General features: G+C 39.3%; 1 protein-coding gene across 1 annotated transcript in view; it reads left to right on the top strand.

Moving 5' to 3' along the window:
- Positions 1–12,896, top strand: part of FOXO6 (forkhead box O6) — a 138,235-nt gene extending 125,339 nt beyond the window's left edge. Inside the window, exon 2 of the mRNA XM_077480974.1 lies at positions 1,950–12,896. Coding sequence (XP_077337100.1) covers positions 1,950–3,317 — 1,368 coding nt within the window. The 3' untranslated portion in view covers positions 3,318–12,896. The remainder of the gene's footprint in view (positions 1–1,949) is intronic.
- Positions 12,897–19,339: the final 6,443 nt, after the last annotated feature.

Genomic DNA, 19,339 nt, shown 5'->3' with positions numbered 1-19,339 from the left:
AAGCACATTATTCCACTGCATAGTTTGGTGTCATCTGCAAAGCCTGAAATAGTACATTTAATCCCAGAGCCAATATCATTTATAAAGATATTAAAAAGTAAGAGTCCCAACACTAAACCTTAGGGTACACCACTGATAACCTTAGACCATTCAGAGTATAAATCATTAACCACTATTCTCTGAGTTTGGTCTTTTAGCCAGTTTTCTATCCATTTACAAACTGATCGTTCCAAGCCTGTAGATTTTACCTTACACATTAGCCTTGTGAGGGGAACTGTGTCAAACGCTTCTGCACAGTCCAAATATACTTCCACAGCCACCCCTCTGTCCAAAGTTTTACTTACCTCCTCATAAAAAGAAATCAGGTTTGTTTGACAACTTCTGTTTTTCATGAATCCATGCTGTGTGTTACTTCAAATATTTTTTTCCAGCAACAACTCATCTATATGATCTTTTATTAAACTCTCCAGTTTCTTCCCAACTATAGAAGTTAAACTAACAAGTCTATAGTTACTTGGTAAAGACTTTCATCCCTTTTCAAATATGGGCTCTACGCCAATCCAGTAGTACCATTCCAGTCATTAATGAGTCCCTAAAAATTAGAAACAATAGCTTTGACTTAAATGACATTGCTGTCTAAATTATATCAACCCCAAATAAAGGTATTTTAAAAGTTATATGTATTCACACAAATTGGTGATTAATTTATAAAATACTAATGCATTCACCAACATCAAACAGTAAGCATTGATATGTTGGTCCTTCACTTCTCACTTCGCCTTCATTCTTATAATAATTATCAATTTAATATCCAAAAACAATATTGAGACTCTTTTACTAATGGCTGCAGTATAGTCCTGCCTGGTATAGGACAAGACCTGATCTATCTTTTCTGGAGTTTCACCTTCACTTACAGGTGCCGTGACTAGACAGTAAAATGAGAAGCAGCACCGCACTGCGCTTAACGCGTATTACACGTCGAAATTGCAAAATTTTTGGGGGAAAGGCATGCAACGAAAGATTTGAACTGAATCTGGATCCCTCCCTTCAATTATGTCCTTATTCAATAAAGAGTTCTTATTCCTATGTTCTAATTGTTTGTTATTATTAGAAATCAAACAAAATTAATCTTGTGATGGTCTACCTTTCGTGTTTGGGTGCTATGTATTATGGATATTGGCTAGGAAATTGAAGTTGTGATTATGGGTAACTCAGATGTGGCTGCATTCATTTGATATTTTGGGGCTTTTTTCATCTTGTGATTCTGCCTGTAACACACTTTTTGTTCTAAAGTGACAACACTCACTCGTTGTAAGGTGAAAGCCTAGGCTGCATGTACCCCCATCGCTCTTGATCTCCATAACCTAGGAGGAGGTGTTCTGTATTTCAGAGATGAATAAGGCAGGGCTGATAACAATGCTTGTGCTTGCATAAACCGAGCGCACAGTAAGTTATGAGTACAATACATTTTTGGCAGGATCAACAGGTATTTTTCTGTACTTGCTGTACACAAGACACAAAACTTGGGGCATCTATTGAACACAAATACAGATTTTTAGTTTTTCTTATTTTGCATAGATTTATATATATGTGTGTGTGTGTGTGTGTGTGTGTGTGTGTGTGTGTGTGTGTGTGTGTGTGTGTGTGTGTGTGTGTTAAAAATGAGACCTTTTTCACCCTCACAGTAACATACATGCATTCATAAGCGTTTATAGGGCATTTCTCAACACATATAAATTCATGATTTTGGTATGTATTCACACTGTGTTTAGGTGCATTTTGTTTAGCTTTGTTTCGAGAAAATAGAAAATCTTTTGAAACACATTATCTAAACATATCAGGAGTAAAAATCTTTGAATTGTGTTTTGCCTACCATATACATTTTCATGGTTAAATGTTATAATTTTGCTGATTCTGATCACACATTTTTTCTTTATCTTTCTTTTTAGAATTCCATCAGACATAACCTTTCCCTACACACACGGTTCATCCGTGTTCAGAATGAGGGAACTGGAAAAAGTTCTTGGTGGATGCTAAATCCCGAAGGTGGAAAGACTGGAAAAACTCCACGTAGGAGAGCAGCATCAATGGACAGTGCAAGTGGAAAATTTCTAAGAATAAAAGGCAAAGCTGGAAAGAAGAAGCAGCAAGCACAAACTGCACCAGAGCAGACAGAAGGCAGTCCTGCTTCCCAACAAGCAAAATGGTCTGAAAGTCCAACTTCTCATACAAGTGATGATTTTGAGGTATGGGCAGAGTTCCATAATCGAGCTAATCCTGTGGCAGGAAACATGAGTGGCAGACTTTCACCTATCTTGGGTAATGATGAGCCCGATGAACTAGAGGATGATGAGGTGACACCCTCTTCACCTCTTATGTATCCAAGCCCATCTAGTGCTCTGTCGCCCAGTGCCCATTGTTCAGTTGAAATGCCAAGGCTTGCAGAAATGAGTGGTTCTATTGGTCTGGGTGAAGGGCTTTCAGATCATTTATTAGATGAGTTGCAGGATGGTTACAGTGTAAACTCTGCTACTTCCTTGCGCCAACGGAGTCCTGGGTTCTCCTTCACCTCCAAGTGCCCACCGTTAAGCAACACGTCAAATGCATTTTGCGGCACCATATACAGTCAGCCAACAATGGGCATGATGAGAAGATTACCAATGCAGACAATCCAAGAGAACAAACAAGCTACTTTCTCACCTGGAAGCACCTACAGGAATTCTTCCCTCCAGGATCTTCTCACATCAATGTCCTATGGACATAAAGAAGCCATTTCGCAGACTGATCCAGGTTTAGCTTCTACAATGGGACCACAACGCAATCACAGGCAGAACACAGGCATGCTAAACAACTGTGACTCAGGGTCCATACCCTACTCTACCAGTTTAATAAAGAGCCACAATTTGTACCACCCATCCACTCTAAACCATCACTGCTCTGTTAATAACAGTGCCTTAGCTAGCTTAAGTGGACTGGTAAATTCAGAATCATGCAGCTTGTCCTCAGTTCCACATCATTCCTATTTCAGTAGTCAGAGTGTACATGGAAACTTGCTCGAAGGGCCATACCAAGGTGTGTATCACCACCACCATCACCACCACCATCATCCCCAAGTTTGCAACCAAGACAGATTTCCACCAGATTTAGACCTGGACATGTTTAATGGTACTTTAGAGTGTGATGTGGAATCCATTATCCTCAACGACTTCATGGACAATGATGAAATGGACTTTAACTTTGACTCTGCTCTACCACCACAAGGTGGATTTAACATGGCTGCTGCAGCACAGCCAAATCAAAGCTGGGTACAAGGTTAAAATGTAACCAAGGTCAGGTCGTAATGTAAGTTGTTTCCTGAAGGCAATCAAACAGATGTTTAGCATAACTAGATATTTATTTGATATACAATGTTGGTTTGGTTGAATTTTCCTGCAAAATATGAAAGACCTAGGTTTCTAGGAATGTCTCTTGTTGGATAAGGTTGTGGCTTCAATATTCTATATTATGGATGTTAGTTGAAATCCCATTTAGTTTTAATAGCAGAGCTAAAAATGAACCTCCCATAAAATGTGGAAAGAGCTATGAGAATTTGCCTTTAAGGCCTTTGTCCTTCCAAAGGGTTTGTGTGGTATGTTTATTTTTTATTTATTTTTTTCTATTCATAAAGGTGAAAGCTGTTCATGTTCCCAAGTTTAGTCTGAGTGTGATCATTAGGGTGTTTTTTTGTTTCAGAAATAAAAAGTGAGAGACAAGGTTCACAGTTAGTCACCTTTGATGCCCTCCCTTTAATACAGTAGCATTGTTCTGCTTTAACACAAAATCAAATTACAGACATCCTACATGTAATTTTTGTAATGAAAGATTACATTATTTCTAAATTTCTCAAAAGTAATCCTGTGCATTTAGATACAAATTGTATTGGCCAATGATACCCAAACTGACAGGTCATGTTTTTCAGGTGTCTTCACAGACTCATGGATCCAATAGACAGTATAGTTCTTTTAAAAAGTTATTCTTTAAATATACCTGCTATAGGCCCCTGTAAGTCTTAAAAAACATGACCTGTTTTGCTGCCAATGAGGACCAGAATTTAGGAAGACTTCAGTAATATATTGCGTTTATATTCTTGCCATCCACACCATTCACAAAAGAAAGAATCACTTTTTTAATACAATAACATGGATCCTAACCACTTTTATAAACTAACATTTTTTAACTGGATCTTAAGGGTGCCTTAGACTCAACATTTCAGTAGTGTGACAAAACAATAAAGACAAATGCACTTATGAGAAGGTTGTTCCTAGAGGTAGATAAATGTAAAGAACCAAAGATTGTGTGGTCATGTAACTGCCATATTAACTGTTAACAGTGTCAGAGATGATTGGTAATACCATTTTATGTAAACGGGATTCATTCTGAAAAATATGTTTTATAAAAACTGACAATGTTCCCAATTCAGATTCACATATTCAGGTGCCAACTGTCAGTTTTTATCCAAAAATACCAATACGGTTAACTGTGCGGCAACACAGATAGTTTTAGTTTTTATTTAGGGGTCTTTCTTTCAGAATAAAGCATTACTTACTTTTAAAGTTGAACTCCAGCCATATATATATATATATATATATATATATATATATATATATATATATATATATATATATATATATATATATATATTTAGAATGTTAAAGCACCTAAAACTTTTTTTATGTTAGCCTCCTTTACATTTTTGCAAGGCTGGTAAGAGAGGGGTATCGTTGGTCAACTACATGCCCAGTGCTTTCAAAGGAAAGGTCTAAGCTATTTTGCATAACTGCAGTTGAGTGAGGTCACCAAACTCGTTGTGCTGTCTGACAAGTGATGTTGGAATCACAAGACCATTGGAACAGGTAAAACAGATCACATACTCTACTTTTAGTCATTCCAGCAATCAAATCTTTTAAAAGAGTTACACACACATTAAAAAAATTATCTCTGTACACTGTGACTCATAATATGCAAGTGTTTATTTCAAGTTTTAGTCCACGCAAAAGTAATATTATGGTTGAGGTGGAGTCTGGTAGACTGAGTCAACTGCTGGCTTCCTATTTCTCTCGATGAATTCAAAGGTGGGATTTCTCTGTCATATAATCTTATTCTGTTGCTGTCCACTATAAAGTGATGAGTGTTATCGTCCATCTTGGGGTGCTACATATACTTAATATACTGTATAATAAACCATTCAATAAGCAGAATGGGCCCCCCTCACAACGGTCATTGTAGATGAACAGATCTCAACTCAGATCTCAAGAACAGATAATTCCCCACCAGAGTCCCCTGAAGATAAAAGAAAGTGCCCAGCAACCCCCAGATTAAGAAATATCAATTTTGAGTAGATTGACCTTTTTACAATGCTTTTAAAAAAAAAAAAAGAAAAAAGACCAATATTCTCCACCCACCTTTTCAGATGAGTGAGAAACCTCAAAGGTTATTCAATCAGTTATTTGCTAAAGAACTGGTAAAAACGTTCAGGTGGAGAAAAAATTGTGGATTGAATAGTAAGGCAGCTGGGCAATTGGGAGGGGTCTTATCTGAGATTTAATCATTAAATCCATAATAAGGTTAAGCTGGTGTCATCAGCTTAGAAGACATTAATCGCTTACTTAATACTTACTGCTAAACGATTAAACTGCAACATTGTGCGATCACGGGAGATCAAGTTGCACTACTAAACATCTCACCCACCCCAAAAGTAATGTTACACTCAAGCTCCAAGACAAGCAAGAGAAGTGGTGTTGGAAATTCAATGGAAATTCAGAGAATTTGATTTATGAAAGATGCAAAGATGATAAAGACAGATGTGCTGTTTTTACTTCTCCACTACAGGCTGGACAGTGAAAATGAGCTTGATATGGACAACATCCCTATATACATATTCTAGTTTCAAACCTCCTAGCCTTGGTCTTTCCTACCAAAATTGATATTTCAATTGTAAGTAGAGTCTGGTATACGGTAACATTCAAATGGTTCTGGGAGTTTTCACAAATCAAGCCCTAGAGAATGGTCAAAAGTTGCTATTAGTAAACACTGATTACAGTTAGAATTGCCAGAAATAGGAATTACTTTTCCCCATAACAAAATCCCTAAACTTGGAGAATTTACATACATAAAATTCCTCAAAGCCCCCTTGTGTTTTAAGATTTTTTTTAAAACAAAACAAAAAACATTATAGTAAACTATAAAATCTCAGACTTTTGGATGCAGTATAATTTACCTCTTAGTGATCATTAGACAAAACTGTACCCTAATATTTTATTCAAAAATAAATAAAATAATGTTAAATAAGCATTTACTATGAATGATATACAAATTAAACTTGAGTGGCAATAAGGTGTTTAAAGAGAAGAGTGTAGTTAGTTGCACATAGAAACCAGTCAGTTTTTTGGTTCTAACTTCCTTAAAGTTTATCTAACCCAAAAAAAAAAAAAACTAAGTTGGAGCTTACCAGTCCTTAAATATGGTGACTGCATTAATTTCTCAGGCTATTTTCCTTTATTTTCAACTGGTAATCCTGCAAATCCACACTTCTTGCCTTATGGTGGCTGTACTCACTCCTCCACCGAATCAATGGAGGGATAATTGGTTGTTGTCCAATCTGGAATTCAAACATGCCTGCCTTTGTTCATCTCCATTAAGGTGCGGATGGGGAAATTAGCAGTTTAAAGAAGGAAGGTAACATTGTTTGTGCTGTTACTTCCGCTTACAGGAAGTGATAAGAACAAAGCAAGGCCAACAGGTATTTTCTATACTCGCTACAAAATATCCTTAGCTTGAAAAATTTAAAAGAATGCAACCTCCATATCTAATGACTGTTAAGCTGCAATTTATTTCTTTTTTGTTCTTGGGTTTAGATTTTTTTTCAACTAAAATATGGTAAAAATCTATTGCTGAAATCACACGTAATGGCTCTTTGCACTTCCTTGTTAAAAAGGTATAAGGATGTCTTATTGACCCCGTTGTTCCAAATTATATTTTTTCTCATTTTAAATGCTTTTATGTATAGTCTTGAACAACAATTATTCTTTAAACTTAAATATGTTGTTAAAACTGCTTAGGTCTTAATCGCTGCTCTTACCTAAATGTATCCCAATCAACCGCCATTGAACGAAAGTTGACTTCACAATTTAGCAATGTTTAGTAATACTAAAGTACCATTTTTTAATACATTTTCTATTTATTCCTATTCTTATATTCTACAAAAGAAGGGAAAAGGATTGCAAGAAATTAAAAGCACTTGTTCTTCCAAAGAGCACAAGTCGGCAAGGGAGATCGCCCTTATTTGCCATAAAAATAAAAGCCCATTTTTACTGATAAAATAATGCACAGTGTTTTGTAAAATGGTGCTAACTAAAGGGTTACAATGTTATGTGGTATTGACTACATATTGAACTGCATGCAGTCTGAATTGTCCATGGCTTTTTTAATAGTAGGTTCCTACTTAGTGACCTGGGCAACTCTCTAAGGGCCTGTGTCGATGTGCATTTGTTCACACCAGATGTTTTTTTTTCGCATTGCCATAAAAGTCTAAGGACTTGTATGGTCCTTAGCAGGTCAGGTCAGAACCAGGTCAGTCGCACCTGTCAATGAATTCTAAATGATCTCAGAAGTGTCTCGAACTGATGCTGTCAACACAAGCCCAAAGTCAATTAACAGAGGTCCTATTGCTTATTGATGCAAAAAAAATTGGGGAAAGGCTAATTTTTTTTAAAAAAACATTGTTTAATGTAGTGACTTTTAAAATGGTGTTATCTGTTTTGAAATGTGCAGTTCTTGTATGAAATTGGGGGATTCAGTTAAAAAAAAGGACACCACACTATCTCATTTAACAGCTCACCAGGTGAACCCAATGTTAACGCTGGCTTACTTTGAATTGCACCAAAAAGAATGAAGATAGTATCACAACGGTATGGTGCTGAAACTTTAGCTCATGGTAGTGCAATTGTATGTCTTATGTGTTTATTTTTATGGAAAAAGTATGTAGAAATTTCAGATAGATCTCATGTAAAAGTTAGTGTATTGATTTTACTGGTTATTTGTTTTTCATACATAAAGTGAATATAGCCAAACTGGCCTTAATTTTAAATTCTTCCCTTTCTCCAATAATAGCAAATTAACAACACACCAAGATCTATCACATTGAAGCTATGAAATGAAAATATGTATTTTACCTCTGTTTACAAACTTGGCTGCTTTCACACTGAGGAGTTTTTGAAGTGCTTTTGTGTTATAAAAAGCACCTGAAAAGCTCAAGAAAAAATGCTTTCCTTTACATTCTATGTATGTGTTCATAGGGGGGCAGTGCCCTTCTGTTGAGGTGTAAAAAATCCTGCTTGAGGCCGGGTTCACACCGCTGCGATGCGGGAACGCCGCGAATCCGCGGCGTTTTCCCGCATCGCATTACTCCCGCCGGCAGTTCACACTGCCCTATACGGACGGCTGGGAGTGTCAATGATATGTTAATGACACCCCCAGATCCGTCCGCATATCGCAGTGCGATCTACCGACTCGCACAGGAATCGGATCGCATGGTGTGAACCCCCATGCGATCCGATTCTGTTGCGGACCAAAAAAAGGGTCCCGTGCGAGTTTGCTGCGGGACCGATGCGAATTCAGCCATACTATCTGTATGGCTGTACTCGCATCGCTACGGAGATCGGATGTGATTTGCGGTGCGAATCACATCCGGATCTCCCCCCGCAGCAGTGTGAACCCGGCCTGAAGCATTTTTGGTGCATGTTTGGGGAGTTAAAAAAAACGCTCCTCCCATATTGAAATAAATGGGAACCGCATCAAAACACCCCTGCTAAGCATTTTTGGTGCAGTTTTTGAATCACATGTCCATTAAAAAACTGCAACGCAAACACTGCAAAAGCACAGCAAAAACGCTCCATTAATAGGTGTTTGACTGGTAGTTTTGAAGCGAACCAGTGTGAAAGTGCCCTTAATGTCGCATGCCCTAAAAGCTCTTTAACCATCATCTCCACTTAGTAATAAATAGGGCATATTTTATTAGATTGCAGTAATGAAGTGGATATTTTTGTAGAACCCCTACAGATTTATACTTTTGTCAGTTTAAAGCAAGTAAGATATGTTTGTTGAGCATTAATCCAGCCATAGACTTCAGATCAGTCAGTCAAGTGTCAGGAACAGTTCTTGGCCACATCTCCCTATCGTCCATTGTGGTGCACAGCATGGTAATAAGTATTGTAAGATTATATTGCCATCTACAGGAAAAAAAGACGCTAGGCAAATAGAAAACTTAAGGCCATACACATTGAGGCTATAAATCCTTCCACCGGCTTAATTTCACCTGAATCTTTAGGTAAATAGTCAGCTCAAGGGACATTACGTAGAGCCAATGTGAGTTTCCATCCTCAGATGCCCCCTAATCCTGCTGCTGTCATTTTCCAGTGCATTGGGGGTTAATAGAGCCAAGGGACCTGCCATACCATGCCAACTATGCCTTTCCGCCCCCCTCCTCCTCCATTCATAGAAGCTGTACTATAGCCACTATAAATGAAATAAGATCTATGAATAGAGGCTGCAGACCTATCATTCATAGATAATTTTTCATTCATGGAAGCTATAGAACAGCTTTTATGAAAGGGGTGGGGGGGGGGCAGAAAGGGCAGAATAGTCAACACCCTTGAATGCATAGGACAGGTCCCTTGGCTTTAATGTCTTTAAAAAGGATAATGTGTTACCTTTCCGGTGTCCAGCACCAGTTCATCCCATGGAGATCGTTCACCATTGTCTGGATGTGGTGAAGGCTGTCAGGGTTTACCTTTCAGCCTATATTTTAGGAATACAAATCCATTATTGTCATTCCAGAAGGTCCTTAAAGAGGTTCTCTGGCTTTAAATCCATTATTTTAAATATATCTGACAGGTGTTTGCTCAGGCAAAATCAAGTGCCTCCTTATCCTATAAAAGGCCACTCCACTACAGCAGTGAGTGCTTCTTTGTCATCAGGCTCCTGCTTCTCAGATCTGTAAGGCTGGTCTTCTGTATATACTTTCTCTATGTTCTATAAGGCTCAGCAGATGCTAGTTTTGGTTGAAAGGTTTTACAAGCGGCTATTTAATGCTTTTGGACATCCCTAGGTTTCCTATTACCAAGCTGTATCCCTCAATGGTCGTTAGAGAAAATTGGATTTTTCTAATCACAGTAAAATCTTTTTTGCTGAGTCCATTGGGCACAGCCCCCTCATATTCTATTTTTCTTACTTTTGAGCTGGGTTCACACCTATGGGAATTGGATACAGATTTCCCCACATCCAATTCGCATAGCAGGAAATTGTGACCGGCTCTCTATGGAGCCAGTTCAAACATCTCCATAGTGGCTCCAGTGTGAATTGCACAGGTGCCCTGTGTGTCTTCTTGCCTGTTTCAGGTCCGAATTTTCGGGCTGAAATCGGACCTGAAACTGTGAATGGAGAAGCAGCGGACTCCTGCTGTGAGCCAGAGTGTGCTGCCGTGTGAACCCAGCCTTATACTGCTTGCTACAGCAGGTATAAGGTGGAAAGGGTTATAACCAGAAGAGGGCTGGCCTTCAGTTTTTTCTGTACATAGTGTCTGTTCTTCCTGTAGGTGGCAGTATAACCTAGGTTGTTTATTACCAAGCTGTACCCTTCAGTGGACTCCGAAAAAAGGACTTTACAGTGAGTACAAAAGTCCTATTTTTTGTGCTTAAAGTAGAACTAAGCCTTCATCAATAAATTCAATAGTTTATGGAGGATTACTTAGATATAACCACATGCCTTTTAGCTGTCAAATCCACACTCAGCGCAGCTCCTTTTCACTTCCCGTTTGTGCACGAGCCATGAGCGCAGTTTTTGAAAAGCAGCGACGATGCTGCTTTTGCTTAGGAGCCACCCAAACTAACAAAGGAAGTTGCTGTAGATACTGCAAGTGGCAGGATCAATAGGTTGAAAGACGTAAAATACATAGAAGTTAAAAAGTATGCATAAAAGGAATCAAGTGCATGGTATATACATTTATAATGCTTTTTCAAATTAGGAGTTATATACACTTTTTAAGCAATTACAATATAAATCTAGGGGAGTGGAAAAGAATGAAGGAACCTTCCAACACCAGCTTATTGCTGCAGAAAGTAACCTGTTTGTTGAATCCCCCACCTTCTTTTCAAGAGTGGTATGCTGGTATGTTTGCACATAGGCATGAGAATCCAACTGAGTCGGGCAACATGTCTATGGTCAACTTTATTTCTCTTGTATACAGGGTAGTCTGCCATGAAGACTAAAGCACAATGCATCCATAGCGAAATGTCTTATTTTAGGGAATGGGCACCTCTTAATAGTAATGTTGTTGACTTATAATTTATGTGATATACGCAGAAATGCAGAAGATCCTTAAACTCTGTGCAAGAAAAAATAAAAAACGAAAACTTTCATACAAAAAAAAAAATGTATATCTGATTTGGCTGCAGACTTGCTGAAATCGAGCTAGGGTAACCAGGCTTACAAAATTCCATCCAGGAAGATTGTGTATCTAAGTCAAGAGGCACTTACCTAGGGAATTACATTTACCATCAAACTTCCAACCAGTTAGTCACAAACTGTACATATCGATGCTGATCAAGCTGAAATGCGTGTAGTTCAGTAAGCCATTTTCTATATGTAGCTTTGGAATCAAAGCAGAGTTACTGTACTTGAAATGGAGGAGTATAATGATCTATGTTGTGTGATTTATTGTGTTATGGCGTTATAGCCAACATGCTTTCTCTATGTATACTGTTCCATCACATTTTTATGGTTTTTCTATGTGTATAGTATGCTCTTAAAAGGCTGCATTGCCACAGCCCTTTCCCTGCTATTATTTATTAAGACTACAATGTCAGGAACAGAAGGACAAGGTAAATGCTCTAAAAGCCAAGGAACCAAGTTTACCCTAATTTTAAAAATATTTTTTTTCCATTTGCGAGAATACATTATAAATATTAAATAAATAACTCCACTAATAATAAATTAAACAACCTGTATGATAAAATCCTTAACACTACCTAAAGACTAATTTTCAGAAATTTTATTCTAGCCCTGGAATCCTCATAAATGATGATTTCTGATTTACTGCATATATATGATTGTTTACATGTTTATTGTTATTTCTTTTTTTTTTTATTATTTCTTAAACAGAATTTAATATATACAGACACATGTACATACAGAAAAATATATTCGGAATAATTTTTATTTTATTTGTATCTTGTTTTCTATACACTCAAAACATTTTAAGCTCAATTTTTAAGCACTGTTTTTTTTTTTTCTTTTGGCCTCTGTACTAATAGTGGAGGTCTTGCAATTGTGACAAGGTACATTTATGTATCGTTCAGCATAGTTTAGGCACAGGAATTAAACAGATAAAGGGATAAACTTGAAAAGTTGCTTTTTGGTAATGCCTTCCACTACGGAGGTGATTTTTGAGGATTGTGACTAACAGGTAAGGGGGGAACCTACAAGGCTAACTCCGAAAGTGCCTTACTGCACCTGGAAATGCCATGTAGTATCTCACAGTTACAATAATGTTTTCTTTATGGGACATAGTACCCTGTGTGATGACTTATTCTGAATACCTAGATCATGAAAAATAGCTGCTTTGTATAATGGTTATGAGTATCCCAATATCAGTTTGTGGTACAGTGTAATGATGCTCAATATCACTATACATTGCTTCACTTTGCCCATCTGGATCCCCCCTTGTCCTCACTGCAGTGTAAAGCAATTGTAATGTTTTTTGGGTGTTGTTGTGTAGTGTGTGAATCTTCAGATGTAACATAAACCTGTGTATACTGACTGTACAGAATATTTTCAAGAATAAAATTGTTTTAAGTATTGTATGTCTTATGTGTGCTTATTTGCCTTCACTGTTGCATATTGATAGAACTGTCATAAGTTGTATTGCTCCTCATTTGTACTGTGTTAGATACTTACAACAATAAAAAAAGAAAAGAAAAACAGGTTCCGCTATAAGTTATCGCAACATAGTCCAAAATTCTCTTGCTTTACTGCCAATGCAGCCATATCCTGGGCAGATCTGACAGTGATAGTACATTTATGGGCAATTTGGAAGCTTATTGCTACCTTTACATCTCTATTGGCCCATATTGGGCTTCCATAGGATTGTGACAGTCAGTGTCTGACTAGTACTAAAAAATCAGTACTCCCAATTTACCACATTTTTTTCAACTCCTGTACCCTGTTATATGGGCTAAACATAACATTAAATTACTTTCTGATATTACCTCAGGCCTTTCAATTTTTTCGTTTGATCAGTTACTGTCTCAATACAATGTCCTACCTTCAAATCTATTTTGATACCTGTAGTTGCCCCATGCTTTCAGGGATCAGTTCCCCTTAGGTGAGAAACAAAATATTGTAACTTTTTGGCCTAAAAGCAAAACACTATGTGTAGCTGAAAACTAACACTGCATCACCCTGAACCCACCATCCTCACCGTGAAACATGGTGGTGGCTGCTTCATCTTGTGGGGATGCTTTTCTTTGACAGCTGGTCAGAGTTGATGGGAAGATGGATGGTGCCAAATACAGGTCAATCTTAGAAGAAAATCTGTTAGAGTGTGAAAAAGACTTGAGACTGGGGCGGAGGTTCACCTTCCAGCAGGACAACGACCCTAAACATACAGCCAGAGCTACAATGGAATGGTTTAGATCATGGGTCTTCAAACTATGGCCCTCCGGTTGTTCAGGAACTACAATTCCCATCATGCCTAGTCATGTCTGTGAATGTCAGAGTTTTACAATGCCTCATGGGATGTGTAGTTTCGCAATAGCTGGAAGGCCATAGTTTGAGGATCCCTTGTTTAGATCAAAGCATATTCTTGTGTTAAAATGGCCCAGTCAAAGTCCAGACCTAAGTCCAATTGAGAATCTGTGGCAAGACGTGAAAATTGCTGTTCACAGACCCCCTCCATCCAATCTGACAGAGCTTGAGATATTTTGCAAAGAAGAATGGGCAAAAATTTCACTCTGGATGTGCAAAGCTGGTAGAGACATACCCAAAAAGACTTGCAGCTGTAATTGCAGGGAGAGGTGATTCTACGAAGTATTGACTCAGGGGGGCTGAATACAAATGCATGCCATACGTTCCACATTTTTTTTTGTAAAAAAATTTGAAAACCATTTATCATTTTGCTTCTACTTCACATCTATGTGCCACTATGTGACGTTCTATCACATAAAATCCCAAATAAAATATTGTTACCTTTTTGATTGTAATGTGGACAAAATGTGGAAATTTTCAATGGGTATGAATGCTTTTTCAAAGCACTGTATAATAGCTTTAACTCTTCTGGGAAGGCTGTGCACAAGGTTTAGGAGTGTGTCTATGGGAATGTTTGACCATTTTTCCAGAAGCACATTTGTGAGGTCAGGCACTGATGTTGGACAAGAAGACCTGGCTTGCAGTCTCCACTCTAATTCATCCCAGATGTGTTCTGTCGGGTTGAGGCCAGGACTCTGTGCAAGCCAGTCAAGCTCTTCCGCCCCAAACTTACTCATCCATGTCTTTATGGACCTTGCTTTGTGCACTGGTGCACAGTCATGTTGGAACAGGAAGGGGCCATTCCCAAACTGTTACCACAAAGTCGGGAGCATGAAATTGTCCAAAATGTCTTGGTATGCTGATACCTTAATGCCACATACACACGACCGGATTTTCCGGCAGACTAGGTCTGAAGGAATCAGTCTGCCGGACAATCTGATCGTGTGAGGGCTAATCCAAACATTTTTCATATAAAAAATCAGACAGACCTAAAAATAGAACATGTTTCAAATCTGTCCGACGGACTCAATTCCTATCGGGAAAACCGTTCGTCTGTATGCTGGTCCGACGGACCAAATGCGACGCAAGGGAAGCTATTGGCTACTGGCTATTGAACTTCCTTTTTTAGTCCTGCCTTACATCATCACATTCGTGGGCAAGTCCGTTTATTTGGATGGTCCGTCTGAACTCCACCGAAAGTCCATCGGGAAGACCATCTGACCTAGTCTGCCGGAAAGTCCGGTCGTATGTACGTGGCATTAGAGTTCCCTTCACTAGAACTAAGGGGCCAAGCCCATCTTCTGAAAAACAACCCCACACCATAATTCCTCCTCCACCAAATGACTTGGACCAGTGCACAAAGCAAGGTCCATAGACAAGACATGTATGGAGTTTAGGGTGGAGGAACTTGATTGGCCGGCAACCTGACCTGACCTCAACCTGATAGAACACCTTTGGGATGAATTAGAGAGGAGACTGCAAGCCAGGCCTTACCGTTCACATCAGTGCCTGACCTCACAAATGCGCTTCTGGAATAATAGTCCCAATAATTCCCATAGACACACTCCTAAACCTTGTGGACAGCATTTCCAGAAGAGTTGAAGCTGTTATAGCTGCAAAGGATGGGCCAACTCAGTATTGAACCCTATGGACTAAGACTGGGATACCATTAAAGGTCATGTGCATCTGCAAGGCAGGTGTCCAAATACTTTTGACAATATAGTGTATAATATAATTTCTGGGGACTCAATGAAACTCGACAGCCTGTATGATAGTATTCCTGGAAAAAACTCAGAAACACTCAGAAACCCCACATACTCTTGCAAATGCAAGGGTGCCGGTCCAGTCTATAGCCAGTAGATGTGAATGACCAAGCATTGTCATGTTTAAAGCATAACTTCACTCTTAATTACATTACATATTTGTAATCCTTATGCTGCTAGCATTAGTAAATTGATAAGAAATCTATATATTATATTTACTTGTTTTAAATTTTTTTGCTTTACATTTCTTCAATTACTTCCAGGTTTCCAGGGCAAGGCAAATTATGCCATACATCCCAGGAGTCTTTAGGAAGGGAGGAGGGTTTTTCCGACTAAGCACATCCTGCCTGCATGCCCAAGCTAAGGGCAGATGGATTCCAGGAAGTAAATGCTACATGAATCATGTGCCTCTACTCAAGATGTCAAAAAATGTCAGCAAAATAAAGCATAGACATAGATGGATGTATGAGTTTGCTTTGAATATTAAAGTGAGATTAAAGGTACATTAAAATAAAAAAATAACAAACTTGTTATAGTTCTCTGCTCTCTGAGTCTCCTTTTTTGGATCCCCCACCAATGCTCCTGTCTCCTTTTCTTATCCCAGTGCCCCCATAGCATGCAGCTTGCTATGGTGACACTTGTGCTTACTCACTCCCAACCCCCTCTCTGTGTGTCCATAAGATGCACAAAACAGGGCTTGTGCCCGCTCCCTCCTCACTGGCTGGGATTCACAGCAGTGGGAGCCAATGTCTCCCACTGTCACTGCTGTCTACCTTTGTGGGTATATAATGCGTGAAGGTAAAAAACCTTCAGCCTTTAGAGCCACTTTAACCACTTCTGGACCAGCCGCCGCAGTTGTACTGCGGCAGGTTTGCTCGGTTAGGCAAATTGATGTTACCTTACCTCATTTCGCCTTTTTTGCCTGCAGCGTGTGCCTGATGTGAATGCCTGGTGGGCGCAATGACCACCTGGCACCCACGATCGCTCATGACAGAGCGAGAACAGGGATGTGTGTGTACACACAGATTCCGTTTCTCTCAGGGGAGAGGAGACAGATCGTGTGGTCATACTAAGTATGAACACCGATCTCTCTCTTCCCCTAGTCAGTCCCATCCCCCCTACAGTTGGAACACACCTAGGGAACACAGTTACCCCTTGAGTGCCCCCTGGTGTTAACCCCTTCCCTGCCAGTGACATTTATACAGTAATCAGTGCATTTTTTTTTTAGCACTGATCACTGTATAATTGTCAATGGTCCCAAAAATGTGTCAAAAGTGTCCAATTTGTCCGCCACAATATCACAGTCACAACAAAAATTGCACATCACCGCCATTACTAGTAAAAAAAAAAAAAAAATAATAATAAAAATTCCATAAATCTATCCCCTATTTTGTAGACGCTATAACTTTTGGGCAAACCAATCAATATACACCTATTGCGATTTTTTTTTACCAAAAATATGTAGAAGAATACATATCGGCCTAAACTGAGGAAAAAAAATAGTTTTTTTTTTTTAAATGTGGGATATTTATTATAGCAAAAAGTCAAAGATATTGTGTTTTTTTCAAAATTGTTGCTCTTCTTTTGTTTATAGCACAAAAAATAAAAACCACAGCTGTGATTAAATACCACCAAAAGAAAGTTCTTTTTGTGAGAAAAAAAAGGGCGTCAATTTTGCACGACTGCGCAATTCAGTTAAAGCGAAAAAAAATGCCCCGGTCATTAAGCAGCAAAGTCTTCCGGGGCTGAAGTGGTTAAAAATTAATTAAATAACATTTTTGGTTTGTGGTACTCAGCTGCAGTGTAGTTCTGCTCTAAGAAAGCTTCTTTGCAAAAATCCTTTAACAAATGAACAGGATTACCTCATCCGACAACCCCTTAAAAATTCAATTTGATATAAATGCGTATAATCTTTGATTTTTTTGAGGATGTTTACAAAACTTGAACCAATAGTAGACTTGTCTAAGCATGAAAACAGTTCTACTTCTGCTTCAATTTTGTTTTTATAGATTGTAGTTTCATATATCACACATGGGATAAGTACTTATGGTAAATAACAGTTTATAAATCTGTAGTACCTGCAGGAGTTGCAGGTGATGATGGGTTTTCTGTTCTGCCACGATTCCTAACTCCTAACTGCTCGGCCCCCACTGACACACTTGGTTGTAGGATAAAAGCCATTTACACCAGTGGACTTAAAGGTTTTGTAACCCCACATTATGATTTGCTGCCAACCCGTGTTTCTCAGCAACTCTAATACTCCGATCCAGGACTACAGTAGGAGGGGCAGAGATCTCCCTCTGATGTCAGCTGTGAGGTCACATGACCGCCGAACTGGCTGCTCAGCCCCCCCCCGCTGTAGCCTTGGGTCAGAGTAGGATAGCGACCGGGAGTCACATGACCGGCCTGAAGATACTTCACAAAAAGGTATTTTGAGGCTTTGTTTCTAACAATTACACAGTGCAGGATGGCAGCTTAAAAGAGAGGGGTTGGCAGCAAATTATTAATAATTTTTGTTTTTTACTAACAACAGCAGCAAAGGGGGGGGGGGGGGGCAGAAATATAGACACAGACTCCCGAGCTGATAGGCAGGCAGAGGGGAGAGGACAGGGGAGAGCAGAGAGGAGAGCTGCGGATGACAGAGGCACATAAACTGACCATGGCGTCAGGGTTTAGCAGCCATGATAAACCATGGTCAGGTTACAGGGGAAGGGCAGAACCAGGTAGGATCAGCCGGGTTTTTTACAGCTTCCAGAGGGGCAGGTTAGACAGCGCAAGCACTGTGCTGTTTAACCTGCTATAAGGGAACAGGATGCCTTTTTTTAGGGTTAGAAACACTTTAAGAGTTAGCTGACTCTATAAGAATGCACAGGAATAAGACCACAAACAGCTTGGAGGTAACTGAATATATTATGCAATTCAATTCAACATGATGTAAATCAACAAACAAATAATTGCACAGGCTTAAAGTGGTTGTAAAGGGTGAAGATTTTACCTTCGTGTATGTATACACGAAGGTAAAAAGACTTCTGTGTGTTGCCCCCTCAATATTCACCTAAGCCCCTTCTCGATCCAGTGATGTGCACGGGAGACTCGGCTATGCCAGGTCTCTCTCTCCTCATTGGCTGAGCCACAGCAGCGGGAGACATTGGTTCCCACTGCTGTCAATCACAACTAGCCAGTGAGCCAATGAGGAGAGGGGGGTGGTGCAAAGCCATGGCTCTATGTGTCTTATGGACTCATAGAGCAGAGATCGGTAGTGAGCACGCACCAGTACCCCCATAGCAAGTGGATTGCTACTGGGGGCACTGGTAAAGGAGGAGAAGCCAGGAGCGCTGACCGGGGACCCAAGAAGAAGAGGATCTGGCTGCTCTGTGCAAAACCAGTGCAGAAAGCAGGTAAGTATAAACATGTTTGTTGATGTCGCCAGGAGCGGACTACGGTTATCTGATTTTGCAGATGTGCCTCCTATTATTCCAGCTTGCTCCTATGTCCCCCTAGTGCTGAATTAACCACTTCAGCCCCGGACCATTTTGCTGGTCAAAGACCAGATCACTTTTTGCGATTCAGCACTGCGCCACTTTAACTGAAAATTGCGCAGTCATGCGACGTGGCTCCCAAACAAAATTGACGTCCTTTTTTTCCACAAATAGAGCTTTCTTTTGGTGGTATTTGATCATCCCTGCGGTTTTTATATTTTGCGCTCTAAACAAAAATAGAGCGACAATTTTGAAAAA

Source organism: Lithobates pipiens, unplaced genomic scaffold (genome assembly GCF_037356315.1).
Source record: "Lithobates pipiens isolate NorthernLeopardFrog02 unplaced genomic scaffold, aLitPip1_a1.2 Scaffold_16, whole genome shotgun sequence".
Classification (NCBI taxonomy): domain Eukaryota; kingdom Metazoa; phylum Chordata; class Amphibia; order Anura; family Ranidae; genus Lithobates; species Lithobates pipiens.
Note: the sequence above shows the minus strand (reverse complement) of the source record. Positions and strands in the feature narration are given on the sequence as shown.